The sequence below is a fragment of the Scleropages formosus genome, chromosome 10 (genome assembly GCF_900964775.1).
Source record: "Scleropages formosus chromosome 10, fSclFor1.1, whole genome shotgun sequence".
NCBI lineage: Eukaryota > Metazoa > Chordata > Actinopteri > Osteoglossiformes > Osteoglossidae > Scleropages > Scleropages formosus.
The window spans coordinates 3,864,662-3,883,045 of NC_041815.1; the positions used below are offsets into that span (position 1 = coordinate 3,864,662).

The 18,384-nt window shown below is 42.5% G+C and overlaps 1 protein-coding gene across 1 annotated transcript in view; it reads left to right on the plus strand.

The window, feature by feature from the left end:
* b3glcta (beta 3-glucosyltransferase a) overlaps positions 1–18,384 on the plus strand; it is a 59,950-nt gene that overhangs the window by 8,367 nt on the left and 33,199 nt on the right. Inside the window, exons 2-3 of the mRNA XM_018765189.2 lie at positions 5,249–5,295; positions 12,991–13,030. Coding sequence (XP_018620705.2) covers positions 5,249–5,295; positions 12,991–13,030 — 87 coding nt within the window. The remainder of the gene's footprint in view (positions 1–5,248; positions 5,296–12,990; positions 13,031–18,384) is intronic.

Sequence of the window (18,384 nt, forward strand, 5' to 3'; positions counted from 1 at the left end):
TCGGATGTAATGACTCCCATGAGGTGGCTCCCCAAACTGTTACGGGTCCCCCACCATGTTTAACAGTTGGTAGCAGATGTTGTGGGTTGAAGGTGTCCTTTGGTTTTCTCCAAATGCAAACCCAACCAGACATAGGAAATAAGGTGAAACATGACTCATCAGAGCATATTGCTTTTCCTAATGCACAGCGGTCCAGTGCTGCTCACACCAGGTTATGTCTTTGTGTTGGCTGTAGAAATAAGTGGTTTCTGAATGGGGACCCTGCTGTAAATTTAAGCTTTGTAGAGCTTTTGACATTTAAGTTTTGTTGATGCTGGGTCACAAAGGTGTTGATTCAATTATGTGGTCATTTTTGAGGCTACGCTTTTGAAGCAGTTGGCAACTATCCGGTTAAGCGTCGGTCTGTCCGTGTCGATGAACTTCGACTTGTGACCACTGTTCCTCTTGCCAGCACAGATTGTCCGTGTTGTATACTCATGTTATTTTTGAGACTTAAATATATTTTGTAGTTTTTGTGACAGATGCATCGAGAATTCTGGCACTGGCTATGCAACTCTCTCGCTGCTTTGGAAACTCACACATTGAGTACTAATTGTCAGACGTCTTTTATAGCTGACACATACTGCTAATTGGCAATAAACTTAATGACCCACCTTTGCAGCTGCCTTTCTGATTCTGATTTAGTTACTGTAATTATGGTTTAGTTGGTTAAACTTCTTTTATGTGCTGTTTCTGTTTGTTCATCACCTGCATTAAGTTTGTTTGTATGAGGAATCAACTTGCTACTGAGGTTCCGCAGGTATAGAAACTCCTCTATCATTATGCATTGTTATACATTATTTATTCATGTCATTGTAATGTAAATGAAATTGTGCTGACCCAAGTTAAGGATGAGCAACAAGGACATGCGTGGTCACATTGGACATCAGCTTCTTTCCCTTTCAGTAACCTTCCTGTGCTTGACTGTAAATATAGTCAAATCATGCATTTCACAAAATACAGATGAGCGGAGGGATACTTGAGCCCTGAAAGATCATAGGGCGGTTTGCTTCCCACATTAAGGTGGAATAGCAGGTGTTCTTATTTCAACTACTGATTATTACAGTTAAATCACAGGATGCTCCTACAGGTGAGCGCAAGCCATAAGCATGCATTGTAATGAATGGGACTCGATTGATTTGGTTGCAATGATAGGAAAGCATGCCTTTGTGAATTATGCATTGCAAATTAGCCTATGAAATTTTAACAATATGCCCTAATTACTAATTTATGTCAAATTGATTAACAGTTCAGATTGCAAGACAAAGAATGGAGTCATTGATGATATGTAACATCTTTTAAAGGTACCAAGTTAATGACATTGGTGAAAGTGTGCTGGATACTGAGTCTGTTTTGAAAGGCAACACACCCAGCAGTCCGTGTTGGTGTAAAGTGCCTCGTAGAGCTCAGCTGTTAAGAGCCAATTACACACTCACTGATAGCTTCTGTTGACAGAAAAGTGTAGTGAAGCTGGAAAATAGTTAAAAAGTGCCTCTTGATTTAAATCTTCCATTTTCAAAATGCCCTCCATTAATGTTAATATAGAGAAATATGGGTAAGCTGTTTAGCTTGGATCTTGGATCTTCCTGTTCGGGATCCATGGAAAGCTGAATCGTCTCTCCGTCCCCTGATTAGCCCAGTCCATACAGTCTCTCCTCCTTACCAGCTGACAGCTGTCAGACTTGAGCCATCGTCAGACTCTGCCATTTAGTATTGTAAATGCTGCCTGGACTCAAAATGTCAGCTTCATTTGTTTAGGTAACTCGGAGTAGAGATTGTATGGCACAGTTCTGAAATCCCAGCTGTGTTATACTGCTTTGTGTGATCACATGACTAACATATACCAATTTTGTCACAAAAGTCAACTTTTTAAATTGCTGTAATATATAACTCTACTACTTGGTAGTGGCACAGTTGACTTGCTGTTAAGAAAAATAATCTGCATAGAAGATGAACAAAGAATGATCTACATAGAGAGGTAACATCTGGAACCCAGAAGTCTTGGGGTAAGATTAGCCATCAACTGAGAAATGGCCACAGGAAAGGTGTAATAATGAGCGAGGGAGAAAATCTAGGATATTTCTCTAATTATCACAATGTTAACGTTGATCTGTGCAAGCCATGCACGCCATACTGCTGTAGAGCTTTAGCCATTATTTAAATTCTCAGTCATTCATGTGGTATAATGTGGTTAAATAATTTAAATTTCTATAAAGATTATGCAATTTTGTATAAATTAGGAAAAAGTTGATTCCACCTGACATAGCATTTCAACAGAATGAACTGTGTTCCTTGTCATAGTGCAGATGTTTGCAAGGCAAAATCCATTATTGTACCTGAATGTGATACAATGTGAAAAGGAACAAGATTGCTAATATTTAAACAGATCTTTAGTACCCAGTTATATGCAGGCAGTTGTGTTTCCTGAGTTTTGGGGGAACCGAAGTGCACCTGGAGCTCTTGTGTCTGCACTTGGCCTCTTTTGTGTTCCCTGGCTCTCGAGACGTGCTCGGAAGCATCCGTAGCACAAGCTTTTACACGGATGTGGCAGAAAACAAGCAGCGACTGTGGAGGTTTTCTTATCGGGAGCCTGTTCAGTGTTACATTTTTAATCTGCCCTGTCAGTGGTGTGTCTGCTCCCCAGAAGACAACATCCCGTTTCAGTCCTAGGCCTCGGTCTGTTTCCAGTGGCAGTCCCGCACTCAGGCTTTTGGCACTGTGTATTCTCTCTTTGTTCCACCGAAGCAGTGCAAGCCGACAGTTTATGGTTCTTTTAAAGTTGTACAGATACACCTTTGACACATTACAACAAAAAAAATAAATGAAATGTTTGTGGTACCCGCTGTTGTGCATGACGATATTGTATGATTATATGGGCGGTATGGTTTGCACAGCAGGTAGTAGTGGTGCCTCGTAGCACCTGGATGGCATGATTGGATGCAGGTTGGATCCCTGCTCAGTCTGTGTGGACCTTACGTGTTCTTCCTGTGTTTGTGTGTTTCCTCCCGCAGTGCGAAGATGTGATTCAGTTGGATTGTTGACTCTAAATTGCCCTTTCTGTGTGTGTGCATTACATTGCTCTCCTGTATAATGGGTGGATTGTAGGAATGTGAGGTGGTATGCAGTGTAGTGGTTAGGGCTGCCACCTTTGCATCCAGAAGTTGCTAGTTTGAATCCTGCCATCTGCAGTAGTACCCTTGAGCAAGGTACTTACCCTGAATAGCCCTAGTAAAAAAAAAAAATTAAAAATTACAGAGCAATATGAATAGGTAAGTCATTTTAAGTAGCCTAAAATTATAATTTGCTGTGGAGAAGTCAGTTCAGTGCGTGAGATTTCAGTCCAGTGTATTTAGCATTGTAAGTTACCTTGCATAAAAGTGTCTGCTAAACACTTAATATGTTTACCTTTATTCATTTAGCAGATGCTTTTTTCCAAAGCGACATATATCTCGGAGAAGCACAATATGTACATTACATTAGGAGAAAGAGAGACATAGTTGCAGACATTTGATTCTTAAGTAAACTTGGTGTGTTTCTTTCCACTTTATGCATCAATGTTCATCACACAAGTAGGTCCATAAAACTCAGAATAGACGAACCCTGATCACCTTCCTACAATTTTTTTTTTATTAGTAATCATGTATAAGTTGCTTTGAACAAAAGAGTCTGATAAACATAAATATGTGGTCCAAAGCATACATTCACATTTATTACTCTTTTCTCCAAGGCAACTTACACTAAAATTTAAAAAAAAAAATGCATGGTAAACAGCATTCATCAGCTTTAACTTGGTTTTTTTGTCCTTTTTTTTGCCTTAGAAAAAGGAGTACTTAACTCTTGTGCCACTTCTCACTGTCTGCCTGTAATGGAACATGATGAGACCTGTGACATTCACATTTCTCTCTGAAGGTCATGGTTCAACAGCTTTCTCTCCAGTTAGTGAAACAACATTTCAGCTCTATGGTCAGGTTATTGGTGTGATCTTTTTACATTGAGTTTTTTTTTTCTTCCCCCCAGCCTGCAGGCTTATTAGCTATGAAGTTATAGATGTACTTGGTGACCTTTTTAGAAGTACTTGCTAGTTGAATTGTCCCTGTTTTTCATTATAGTTTGTGCACAGGTAACAACCGTAGCCCTGCAGCTAGTGCTACTGTTTCAAAGCTTCACAAGTTATAATTTTGACACCATATCTGCTGATGGCTGTTTGGGAAGCAGTTAAAAAATAAAAATAAATAAATAAATAAAAAATTGGTGGACACTTCTCTAAAGCATTATGCAGACTGGGCACAAGAACAGCCACCTGAGGTGCCAGATGGGGCGTGAGATGTGAGCAACGACCCTTTTAGCTGCTGCTTATTGACTCTCTCGTCTCACAAAACCCCCCTGACACCCACAGCATGGTAATCAATACCAGTGGATCTGGGCTGAGTGTGGGGATGGGCGCGTGCTCTGTGGTAACTGCAAAATGCCTATGAAGATTGGTGGGACAAGTCTCTCAGAATTCAGCTTAAATTCACTGACTGAAGGGAGATGCAGACCTGGCAGTGTGGCACCCTTTGTAAGCAACCCAGGAGGTGTCCCATTATGCCTTTGTAGCCTTTCTGCTCTAAAAAGGCCTTTGAGTGATGGTTTTTGTCCTCTTATAATATGAGTAGTTTAATAAGCTCAAAGTGGATTTTGACTGACCTCGTAGTCTTTTAACCCTGTATAATTCTTTTTATTAGACACGTTTCCAGCAGAAGCAATACTTTTGTACTTTTACATTAAATCTACTTGCATGGAAAGTGTTTGAATGGACAAACTAAATGTACAAAGTACATCGCTACTTTGGGGTCACACCCAAGTCACACAGAAATGGTGCAGCTTGTAGCATCGTGGTTAAGAGCCACTGCCTTTGAACCCAAAGGCTTCAGGTTTAAATCCTACCTCCAGCTGTAGTACCCTTGAGCAAGGTACTTACCCTAAATTACTGCACTTAAGTTACCCAGCTGTGTAAATGGGTAAATAATTGTAAGTATCTTAACATTGTAAGTTGCTTTGGAGAAAAACGTCAGATAAATGTCTCTGTCTTAACCCATGCATTGGGACTAGGATGAATTAAAAGAATATCATTGCCTAAGTATTTGAACAGAATGCATTTTCAGCAGCTAATTTATCTAACTAGTTTTCTGTTTTTTTTTTTTTTTTTTTTTTCTCTCCCCCTCCCCAGTGCATCTTGCCATCGGTACTGAAGATCCAGGCAGAAGGGGATCAGGGGTAAGGAGGAATTGCCCGATTAAGTCTTCTGACAACTTCAAATGAGATTGTCTTTTGCATGAAAAGAGTTGCCTTCTTTTTTCAGCATTATTTTTCCCCCGATTTCTACTTGAGAGAGAACTTGGCCACTTGCCAAAGCTAGGAAACTCCTGGATCATGATCTCCACAGGATAGGATTAGTGGTTGACCTTTGACTACTTCTGCAAGTCGATCCCCCTGGCTCCCACATCTCAAAAGTGTGAAAAGGCCTCTGACAGCTGTTCTTACAGTTTTGCATCACATTAGTTTTCTAAAACCCAAAGCATTGGCTCAGACAGCCTCTATGGGGGGTCCTTGATATAATAACTTTGTGTGGGCCGATTCTTCCTACAGGAGCAGTCTCTCGGCTGGACCTCTGGAATGAGCTGTGGTAGGGCTTGACACTGCTGCAGTCAGTAGACATCAAAAGGCAAAGGTAGAGGCAGTCCTATTTAGCCAGGTCACAGTGGGAAACGGTGCTTATCCTCTTGACCCAGTGGAGGATGACATATTGGGGAATTCACTCAACCCTCTGTCATCTCAACACAAACTTTAGGCTGGACAACAAATGCATTATTTATGCTGCTGTTATAAATAATGCTGTTATGTATTTATGCTGTTATGTCTTTTTAGCCTTTGACGCTTGTTACCAGTATCATTTCCTGTGGTGTTAAGCGCCGCGTCATTCTGGGGCCCAGTAATGCTGTATAACACTGTAGTGCTCAAGGTCAGGGCAGGTCGACACAGACTCCTAGTGTCGCTGTGTATAAGAAAAGTTGGTACCTTTTCCAGGCACTTGTTCATATCAGTCCAACTCTGTTAATGTAGCGATACAATAGTATCTGTCACAAAACCAAACGTGGTGATATTCCCCTAAAATACATCTGCCAGTCATATCAAGTCCAGGATCTGTAGATATAATGTTTTGGCTCATAACCCTAAGTGGGTTGTGAAGTGCCATCAAAGGTAGATGAGACAAGTGTAATTTTGCTTTGATTATTAGCTGACTGCACTTTTTTTTTTTTTTTTTTAAAATAGGACAAAACAATTGATAAATGTATGTAGATTTAGTCTTTTCTGGTGATTCTAGAAAAGATTTTTTTCTTGTGATGTTCCCTGGTCAGAATATCACCCTCATAAAACTGTTGCACACACTACCTATACTGTCGTACTGAGCTGCGAATTGTACCATGGCAACAGAGAATCTATAATATCTCCAGCCCCAGTGGGATCATGGAGATTGATGCAATTTTCATTTTATGAGAGTTAATAACATTTTCAATAAAGTCAATCTGTCAACCAGAACTCTCTGTGGGTATTGCACTGTTCAGTGACAAGGTGTGATTTGCATTTCTGATTTTTTTTTTTTTTTTTTTTTTGGTGTGTATGTAAACAAGATATACTGTTAAGTGGCTTTCAAAATGGATTTGGGCAACAGTGCAGATGTCGCCAACATGCTGATAGCTGTAAAAGTATTCCATGCCTAAACCAAAGCCCAGCTGAGTCAAGTTGGCCTTAGGCCTAAACGAAAGCCATGATGTGAGGCTGGAGGCAGCTGACTGGTTTCTGCTGCCCGAGGCTGAGGAACACCATAATAAAGTCCTACCGGCTCAGTCACTCACTCAGTTTTTCCACTACTGTTTCATAAAATTGCTGGGCTGTTCTCCCACCACTTACAGGACAAGGTGCTGTCACTGCCAGGTATATGGATACCTCCCAGAAAACCTCACTTTTGTGCCCTCAAGGTGATGTATGTATTTTTCTTCAGGTACAGAATTCACTGGAATACTTGTTGGCTGGTGTCATTTTCCTGCCAATTTTCACCCAAGTATGGAAGCAGCAGCCACGTTAGAAGCAGCTGTAGACACAGAACGAGCGCAGTGCAAGCACACGTGTCTGAGCAGTGACCTCCATGACAGGATCGCCACCCAAACATGGATGTTTATTACTTCAGCAAAGATATGACAACACAGGCCCAGTTTTGTTCCCTTTCTGTTACACTTTGTGTGTGTGCAGTGTGTTGCTATTATTGGTTTTAATTTGAAAGTTAAATCTTTCAGATGTACTCTAGTATAAGTATGTGTTAAAGTGATATTGGGGGCATGGTGGCGCAGCGGATTTGACCAGGTCCTGCTCTCTGGTGGGTGTGGGGTTCGAGTCCCGCTTGGGGTGCCCTGTGACGGACTGGCATCCCGTCCTGGGTGTGTCCCCTCCTTCAGCCTTATGCCCCGAGTTGCCGGGTTAGGCTCCGATTTGCCGCGACCCTGTTTGGGACAAGCGATTTCAGACTGCATGTGTGTAAAGTGATATTTCTAATAATCTTGTAATGAGGCCTTATTTAAGATAATTTTGACAAAGTCTTTAACTTTGTGTATGTATGACTGTACTGTCGCTGCAGTATTTTGAATGAGTTCATATTAGTTCTTACAGTGATATTGTGTACTGGTATCACTGACAGGTGCGGTGTGTTGACTGTGAGAGATGAAATTTAGAGTGCCATACAAGCAAACGGTTCATTGCCATCGTCATCAGCTCCCCCATCTTTGTGCTCTCTTGTTTCACCCTTAATCATCACATTTTCCCTCTTGTCATGCTCTTTTGTGGCTGTGGCTCATCTTAGTGTTATATTTGATTGAGTTTTATGCAGATACTCGTATGATGAACATTGGTGCATATAGTGGAAAGAAACAAACTGTACTTTAGAATCACACATCTGCAGCTATGTCTCTTTCTCAAAATAATGCACACGTTGTATTTTCTATGAGATGTACGTTGCTTTAGAGAAAAACATCTGCTAAATGAATAAATGGAAATGTGTGGTTCCCTCCTTACCTTGCATCCCAAAAACCTCACAGGAGATCGGATGCAAAGTTAATGAGATGCAGCTCTGCCCCTTACTGTATGTCACTGAGCAGGAGTAAGCTTCGTTATCTCCTTGGTCCCAACCAGAACAAACAACAAACCAGTTCTTTTGTGTGTCTTAATGGAGTATCTCGTACTCCCACATTTGAGCTTCCCGTTGTTACTTTTACACGTTGTCACCATTAGACCCATTTGAAGTCAGAAGAGCAGAAGTAGCGATTTCCTTGCTGCTGTCAAATCCCTACATTTTTATTGTGTTATACACACAAACATAAGGTGCTAAACCCCCTTATGCCAGAGCTTACAGCTTGCCTTTGGGACTTTTTTAAAAGGGGGAGAAAAAAGATGTTCAACTGTTAAAGGTAATCACCTTCCTTGGCTTGGTTGATGTCCTTGGTTTACACACACACACACACACACACACACACACACTGTCAGAAACCGCTTGTCCCAAGCGGGGTCACGGCAGCTGGGGCCTAACTCGACAACACAGGGCATACGGCTGGAGGGGGGACGGGACACACCCAGGACAGGACGCCAGTCTGTCGCAAGGCACCCTAAGCGGGACTTGAACCCCAGACCCACCAGAGAGCAGGACTTGGTCAAACCTGCTGCGCCACCCTGTACTGTGCTTAGAAAAGTTAAAATCTAATACAGACTTGACTGGAGTGTTGTATACCTTTATATTCTTGTGCAAGCTCTAAGTTCAAGTTACATCCAACTATTCACTCTTCCAGCTTTAATAAAGCTGCATTGAAGAGGGCAGCAGGAAGCATGTTGCTTAACAGTTTTGGTACCTGAAGGTTACTGGTTCAGGTCCTCAAAGAGGGCCTGGTCTTATATCCCTTGAGGAAGTGACATTAGCAAGGTCTCTTCTATTGCTCCAGGGGAAAAATGCAGTTGTAAAAGAGGGTGAAACAGTTTTGAGTATGCTACAGTGATCACAGACTTCATCGGGTACTGTGTAAATGCCTGCGTACTACATAAAACAGTCCACTCTTCCCCAACCAAAAACCGTGGATAACCACCAAAATACAAAATAAGATCTGCGCGAACTTGCGCGTTTCAGGCCAGAGACACGGACGCGTACAAGAAGCGCAAGTACAAACTTCGCAAAGCCAGCGCGAAACGGGAATACAGCAGGAAGGTGGAATCAGAGTTTAACTGCACTCAAGATGCACGTAGGTTGTGGAAGGGAATCTAAACTTTAACAGATTATAAACCACAGATGCGGACATTGACAGGTCCCCCCCCCGACAACTGAATGCGTTTAATGGCCGCTTCGAGCTTGTGAAGACCCCCCCCGTGCGAATCCCTATAGCGCTGAATGACCTCAGTCTCACCGTCTCTGTAGCACAAATGAGAAAAACCTGTGTGTCAATATCCGCAAAGCTGCTGGTCCGGATGGAATTTCAGGGCGAGTTTTAAAAACATGCAGTGAACAACTGGCTGCTGTCTTCATGGACATATTTAATAGCTCCTTAAAAAGCTCAGCTGTACCCACCCGTTTCAGAAACGCTACCATTATCCCTGTTCCTAAAAAAAAAAAAAAAAAAAAAAAACAAGGTGAGCTGCCTTAATGACTATCGCCCAGTGGCACTGACCCCCATTGCAATGAAATGCTTTGAGAGGCTGGTGCTGGGACACATTAAGGACACCATCCCAGACACTCTGGACCCACTGCAGTTTGCCTACTGCCACAACAGATCCGCTGAAGACACAATATCACACGCACTTCATACCATTCTGTCTCACCTGGATAATAAAAACTGCTATGCAAAGCTATTGTTTGTGGACTATAGCTCGGCATTTAACACTGTCATCCCAATCAAGCTGATCCACAAACTACTAGGGCTGGGACTGAGTGCCACATTGTGCAGCTGGATCCTGGATTTCCTCACCAACAGACCCCAACGTGTGCGGATTGGCAGTAATACCTCCTCCCCACTGATCCTCAACACTGGCACTCCACAGGGAAGTGTTCTGAGCCCAGTGCTATAGTCCCTGTTCACACATGACTGTGTGGCCAGTCACAGCTCTAACACCATCATAAAGTTTGCTGACGATACCACCATTGTGGATCTGATCACCAATAACGATGAGAGGACCTACAAAGAGGAGGTGAGGCTCCTGGCAGAGTGGTGCCAGGACAACAACCTGTCTCTAAATGTCAGTAAAACTAAGGAGCTGGTGATTGACTTCAGGAAACAGGATACGGTTCAGGCACCTATCTACATATGAGGGTACATTGTAGAGAGGATCACCCTCACTGCTAAACTCACATGGACTGAGCACACAGCATCAACCATCAAAAAGGCCCATCAATGCTTCCACTTCCCCAGGCGTCTGAAGAAAGCCTGGATGTCCACTACAATCCTACCATTTTCTACAGGTGTGCTGTGGAGTCCATCCTCACAGGATGTATTACATTCTGGGGTGGCAGCTACTCCATACAGGACAAGAAAGCCCTACAGAGGGTGGTCAAAACAGCTCAAGGAATCATACGGACACAGCTACCAGCAGTCCAGGACACCTACACCACACGCTGCTTCAGAAAGACGATGCGCATCATGAAAGATCATAGTCACCCTGCACGGGCACTTTTCTCTACCATCTGCAAAGCGGCTCAGGTCTGTTCGAACCTGTACTGCTAGGTACAGGAACAGCTTTCACCCCACTGCTGTAAGAGTATAACACTAACCAATGTGCCACCTTTAGTAACTAGAGTTGGACTGCTACACCCAAGCACATTGGTAAATTACGCTGTCACTTAAGCATTCCCATTCTCTCGTTCTGAGTTCTCTGGCTGTCAGCTGGTATTATTGTTATTACTGTTACCATTATTTATTGCTGTTGCACTACTCACTGTCATTCTCATTGTTTTTTGTGCAGTATTTCTATTGTGGGGGTGCGGTGGCGCAGTGGGTTGGACCACAGTCCTGCTTTCCGGTGGGTCTGGGGTTCGAGTCCCACTTGGGGTGCCTTGCGCCGGACTGGCGTCCCGTCCTGGGTGTGTCCCCTTCCCCCTCCGGCCTTACGCCCTGTGTTGCCGGGTAGGCTCCGGCTCCCTGCGACCCTGTATGGGACACGCGGTTCTGAAAATGTGTGTGTGTGTGTGTGTGTGTGTGTGTGTATTTCTGTTGTCTCTGTCTTTGTCCATAGTCTGTGGAGAAGCATTCAGGAAGAATTTCCTGACACTTGTACACGGAACTTGTATCTATAACAATAAACTTGAACTTGAACTTCTCTGGGTAAATGCCCCAGTTAAGTAGTGGAGTAATATTAGGCTGGTGAAATGTAATAAGGAAGAGAGGTACAAAATTTTGGGGATTGTCCCATGGGCTGAAAAAAAGGACACAAAGTTTGTATTATAGTGGGCAAACAGTGCATTTGTTGTGTAGATTTACAAAGTGTATTGAGAACGTTGTACAGTCACACTCTGTAGCCTCGTAAATCGAACTCATCCCTCGTTCAGCGGCACTCTCCCCACGGGACAGCAAGCAGTAACGGGCCACTGTGGACACTGCACATTTAACCTCCATGCACCAAGTCATCACACTGCACTGTTGTGAATAGCTTATATTTCTCCACATGCACTCGACAGAGGACAAGTAGTATAGATGTCTTAATCGAGCCAAACGCTAGCAAGCGAAACCTTCCCCAGCCGCAGGCTCCGAAAACCACAGACAAGAGAAACACCTTCTAATGATGTGGGTTGTGGGGGGTGGGGGCATTATTCCTGCATTATTTGTGTAAATAGCTCTGGGGGTGCATCTGCTCTCAAGGTCTTTTGCATTTATTTTTTATTTCTTGGAAGATTAGATTATGCAGACAAAACATTGCCACAAGAAAGGAAAAGAAAATGCTGTTTTTCAGGAGCCTGAGGAACGGGCTGGTTTCTTATGATTTGATTATTAATTTATTTCTTCCCTGTGTTTTCTGTGCACATGAATTAATGATATTGAGTTTGTATGTGATGGAGCCTGGCCTGGCCTGCCTTGGAACTGGTGTTGGTTCGAATTTCTTTTCCAGAGGACTGAGAAGACATGGCCTTTGTGTTGGGGCAGAGCTACCTTGTGCCTTTTTTTTTTTTTTTTTTAAACACATCCCAAATCAAGTGTTAAATTTCTTTGCCTTCTACCCTCACTTTAAATGTACTGGGGCTGGCTTTTCTTAATATACTCCTTTGCCAGGCCAGCGACTGAGTGTATGTGCTACACAAAGCCTGCTCACTGAAGTCGCACAATACTGAGCAGGAGAGCTGATATTGGGTCACGAAGGAGCTGTCACTGCTGGAAACCTATAACTTGCAATTGCTTCATATGTTGAGGCTCCCTGGATGTCAGTTCCACAACCTGTTCCCCAAGCTGGCCGTAAGAAGGAAATCTTTGTCAAAGCTCTGACTAGAACCAATGCTTTGTTTGCAGATTTTTTTTTTTTTTTTATTTTTTATAAAGAATTGTAGATATTGAGGTTATAGCTGTTTTACAGCTTTCTACATCTTCATAATGAAACCTTGTTTGAAAACATTATTTGAAGCTCTACCACCCCCTCTTTCACTCAAACTTTTGGTCTTTTAGCTATGACATCATCCCATCATTAGACATTCAAGTCAGGCTTCAGTGCTGATGCAAGTCTGTAAAAATTGTCAACTTGGACTTTTTTTTTTTTTTCTCCTCCTCCTTTTCCCCTCTTAAGTGTGACTTTTTCTTCCCACAACCCCTGGGAGCACAAAGAATTTGCGTCAGTTCGATCCACCAAAATCTGTGCAAAGCATGGTGTCAGGCTTCTAAAGTCTCCTTCCTCTCTTTTCAGATCCAAGACGCTGATCAAGATGCCCTGGAAAGACAAATCTGTGAGTCTTGCTGTATCTACCATTTGCTGCTATGAGCATTCAAGGGGTGAATGTACTAAAGGGCCAAAGCATTTTCTGTATCTGATGGCTCAGCTCTGCAGGTAATTCATAGAAATATGTAAAAGCATTTGCATTACCTATAGATTTATTCATTCAGTTGATGTTTTTCTCCAAAATCACTTGCAGGGTTAAGCTACTTAAATGATTTAGTCATTTATACAGCTGGGTAATTTTTGCTCTATCAATTCAAGTTAAGTACCTTACTCAAGGGTACTACAGCAATAGGTCGAATTCTATTCGGCATCCTATTGTGAAAACTGAAACCACTGCTGCCCCAGAAAAAAGAACACTGCAAACCCCAGTTAACATGAAGACCTTAAAACTTTATCTGTTTTGTTGTTACCTCTAGTTGGAAAGAAGCTGTCGTCTTGTAGAACTGGACAAGTTTTTTTGTATTGTATTAACAGAAAGTGTCTATGAAACTATTAAGTGGTGTAAAGGCCAGTGGCCCATTAAGTAATAAGTTTGTGTTGGTGTAGTGTTACAACTTAAAACAGTAGTCAGTTGCTCACTTGGAAATTGTCACAGCAATGTACAGAATTTCATCAACACTGAACATGTGCTGGGGCAAAGGTGCATGAGACCATTCTATGTCAACCCTTCCAATTCCCCCTACAGCAAAACATGCAGAACAAAGGTGATTTGAACCTATGGTTTAGAGGGCTGGACTTGGTGCTCTGGAAACTGTGGATAAATCCATTTCATTAAGTGTACATTTTAATCTCAGGTGTTAATCCTTAGTGGTAAGCAAAGTTGTATTCTACCTATATATGCAAAGGCTTTCTTCCGCTTCTGAAGACTTAGAGAAGAATTCTACGTATAAGGTCCCATTGGGTTTGATAGATATTTGAATAAGAAGAAAGGAAGTGACACAATTAAGCCATAGCTTCAGATGTGCTGTTATTCTTGCTTAATGCACGTGGAACCATTTTGTTGGTAGCAGTTCTTATGCCCTTCAGCTTGCTTTCATTATCTTTGAAGGCATTGCCAATTAATCTTGGCCATGGTTTGCAGAGTGATGCATGCTTAATTTTGTTTAGATGCGCATTGCAAATGAGGGCAACTCATCAGGATGCCCGTGGAAAGGATCGGGTAGTAGAAGCGAATAGGAGAAGCTCTCACCCCGCTAAGCTTCATTAGCCTCTGTCCTCCTTTCTGCGGCAGACTTCACCTGGGCTTCATGTAGGTCTGACAAATAGCTTGGAACTGATAGTCTGTGGAAATTGAGCGTGGTTCCATCAAAAGGTCCTCTCTGAATGGACCCTTGCGTTTCATGTATAGCCGAAATGCATTTATCTCGCAGTGAATTAGAGAAGAGGTCTATAACCCCACGTAGGAGATACTGACAATGTTATGGTGATTGTTTCTTGTTAAGGATGCAGCAGTGCCAGTAACCGGATGTACCTGAAATTCTCCGACGACGAGACTGCTGAAAAATGCATATCTCTGCACCTCCCTAATACAGGCGGGGAAGAATAAATCTTCCATTTGTGGTTCATCAACAGATGACAAAATCAATTTACTCTGGGCAATCCTGGTTTGATTTTTGGGCCTTCAGCTTCGTAGCACATTTATTACATTGACACGACTCTGTGCCCGTGATGCATGAAACGGGACTGATGCATCACCAGTTCACATTTGGGAACGAGATGGAAGAAAGCTCAGAGGATCCTTCAGCGGAATATGTAAGCTTATTCGTGATACGCTCAGCTGAGTCTCCTCAGAAATAGAAGCCGAAGGAGAATCCTGCATTCGTCTGTCCCCATACAACGAGGAAGCACAGATGCCCAAACTCTCTTTAGCTAAACCCTGTACACCTGGCGAAGAGCACTTTTGGATCCTTCCAGATGACGAACTGCGCTTGTTGGAAAGAATCTATTGGTGAATATAGTCTCCTTATTTGTTCAAGGTTTGAGTTTCAGAAGATAGTTGTTTTAAAGCATTTGGGTACAGCTTAAACAATGAAAGTATTGCTGTACAGAAATGACAGCAATTTACATTTACTCATTTAGCTGAATTTTTTGGTTTTTTTCCCCCACTCAAAGTGACTTACATTGTTAAGCTACTTAGTAATTTACCCATTTGTACAGCTGGGTAATTTTACTGGAGCAATTTAGGGTGAGTACCTTGCTCAAGGGTACTACAGCTGGAGGTGGGTTCTTCAAGTGCAATGTGGCAACTCTAACCACTTCACTACCATCTGTCTTTCTGTTTCTTTATACACAAGAGAAAAGTTTACTTATTGTGGCGAGCACCCCCTCTGACAGTGTCACATACACACATCTGTAACGAAGCGCAACATTTTAAATGGAATGTTTGATTATTTTTTAATCGTGCATTAATAATATAAAATGACAAGCTTAGTTCGGTGAACACATGCTTTTGCTAGAATCTTCTCTGACACGCTGTTTCAGAAGCTTTTTTCTTTGTTGTTGGCTGATTGTGCAAAAGATATAAACAGTGGTTCGCTAAATGGTCGAGGAAATTGTTGGTCTAGTGTGAAAAATGCAGTTTTGATGAATTATTCTCAAATTCATTTTAATTGCCATGAAATTCTGTTGACATGCCAGTGTGTCTGCGTTTCCCAATTTGTTTTTATCGATGCACTTTAGAGTATCCATTTTAGGCGTAAGAAAAGATTTTGTTGTCTTTGTTTCTGAGTACCTTTAGCAATTTCTTTTGGTAGTATCTGTGCAGACACCATTTGTATACTTCTCCAAGCTTTTCACGAACACCTTATCCAATTAGTGGAGTTTTGTGTGTGTGTGTGTGTCTAAATGTAAAATGCATCATTTAAAAAGTTATAATGTGTTTTTGCTGAGTGAATCTCTACTTTCCAGTCTTGCGTGCATCTATTCACATACCTGCTTGATACGGAATTTCGTTCTCCTGTATATGTAACTCACCTGGAGGGGCAATGACAATAAAATTGACTTTGGATTTTCTTTTCACCCCAGTTTGTATTTGTCAGGAGTCCAAGAGTCCACATTGAACCACGATGTATAACCTACTAAATGCTGGATGGAGGAGCAATGTGACAGTTATACAGAGGAGTGATGGTTGAAATCTAGCAGGTTTTTGTTCTTAAGGGCACAACATCAGCTATCCTAGTGACCTTCAGGGCAGGTTCTTAACCAGTTCTGAACTAATGGCTCTTGTCCAGTTCCGTTTTTTCTGGATCTTCCTAGAAAAACCATAGTGGCATGGACCAAATTCTTGTTAGTAACTCACTGCAACACAATCAGGCCCTTATGAAGAGATCATTAATATTTATAAATGCGTTTTAATGGGATGAGCACAACTAAAAAGCACGGACACACACAAGCCTGTGAACACATTCAAAGAGAATTGTCAATAAGCAAAAAAAATGTTGCCTACTCTCTAATCGTAATCGCATTATAAATATACTGTGTAAAAGGAAAATGTTTGTCAGGGTAAGGTGCACATTTTTGGGCAATGCCATTTCCATTTGCCTAAGGTACATGTCCTGGCTGCAGACAAGCTTATTATAGTCGCCCTTGCCTCGTTTCCTTGGAGACCATTGAGAAGATGCTGACGGAAGGCATGCGGAAGTTGTGATGTGTCACACACCTTCACCAGGACATTGCAAGTGCGTTTGTCAGCAGTTTCTCTTTGTCTGCCTCTGCTAGATCAAAAAAATTGGACATTGTACCTTAAAATACCTGTCCTTCTCTCATTGTTCCTCCCAGTCCTGTTTTCTTCTAACTCAGCTCGCCTGTATTTAGTACCCATGGGCACGTAGCTGTGGTGCACTCTGAAATGGTGTTTGCCCGATTCTGCCTGATCCATCCTCCCCTAAGGAGGTTGTAGTTCTTGAAACTTCATGCCTGGGTTGATAATTATGATCTCTTGGTGCTTAATTACCTCACTGAATTATTGATGCCGGGTGGTTGGAACTGGTCTGGTACCTATTTTTCTGGACACAGCTTCTGGGAGTCACTCTGTAACACTCTGAGTGTGAAGGAGGCAGCTCGCAACCCTGCACCAAAGTTCGGGTGTCCCGGCCATTGGCGTGTGTGTTTATCTGTGTTTGAGAATGGCGCTAAAGCATTTTGTAATGTTTAATTCCTTTTGAGATGAGGTGAGAGCCGTGTTAGGAGCGCGGCTCGGAAGCAGCGGTGCTGACCTTTCTCAGCTTGATGCCGTAGCTGAATGCCCAGTGCTCCCCAGTGAACTTCTGTGCAATTATAGGAGTGCGCTGGTGCTAAAAGAACGTGGAGATGTGAAATGAACTGTGGTTTGGGATGAACAGCGATGAATGTTAATTGTGCAGGGGCATTTCTAGTTTGTCAAGCCTGTACTCAGCACCACTGAATGGTACTAGCAAGGAATCAGATGAATGAGAATTTTTTTCCTTTACCCCCCTGTGCCTTTACATTAACAAGCAGTAACGTAGCACAGAGGGCTCTCAGAAGTTTGTGCCATGGGAAGGGATGCAGCGAAAGGGTGTCTTGCATCTTCCCACCCTGTGATCGTCATGCTTTCCCTCTTCGACCCACCATATATCACTGTTTGCTGGGAGCCAGGGGCAGAAGAGTCATTTTGGGAATGGTTTAATCTACCAGGCGTAACAGCCCAAGTTGCCAGAGCACGGTGAGATTTCTTTTGTAGGATGAGCGTGCAGCCCTGCTTGCTTATGGAAATAGGCTGTTGACACCCTCCGCTGTCTCAGCTGATCAGTCGCCGCGAAGCACTCCGCCGCCGTGCCCGCGCCTTTATTGTTCTCTCCAGTACGTTATCAGCCTACCTTTTTGAATGAAATCTCTTGAAAGGGAGCTAGATTTCATTTTGACTGTTAACGTTTCAGGAGAAGCTGTTAGCAAATAAAAGCCTCATAACCCTAAAATAGCATTAAATGTAGCATGCCAGAATAGTGGTTTGGACATGGCATAGGGTTCAAATGGTGCGTGAAGTTTGGGCAGCGACTAGAACCTCCATTTGCTGCCTGTATGGATTGTGTCAATCTGCGAGAAGTGTGTGACTTGAGTGTTTTATGTGTTTCTCTGCACCTTTAGGGGACATTTGCATGGTTTTAGTCTTGCTATTTTCAACCCAGTGCAATATTTAGAATAGTCACTAGCTGCCAGGTGGTGTACAGTTTGACAGTGTGTAACAGCAGAGAAAAAATCGTGTTCATATTTTTTTTTAGCTGTCCCCTCCATTGCCTGTGAGATTAGATTCTTTTTTTTTTATTTTTCCTGAATTTCAGAGCAGCTATAAATAAAAAATAACTTGTATCTGGATTGGATTAGTAAGCAACACCTGTGCATAGG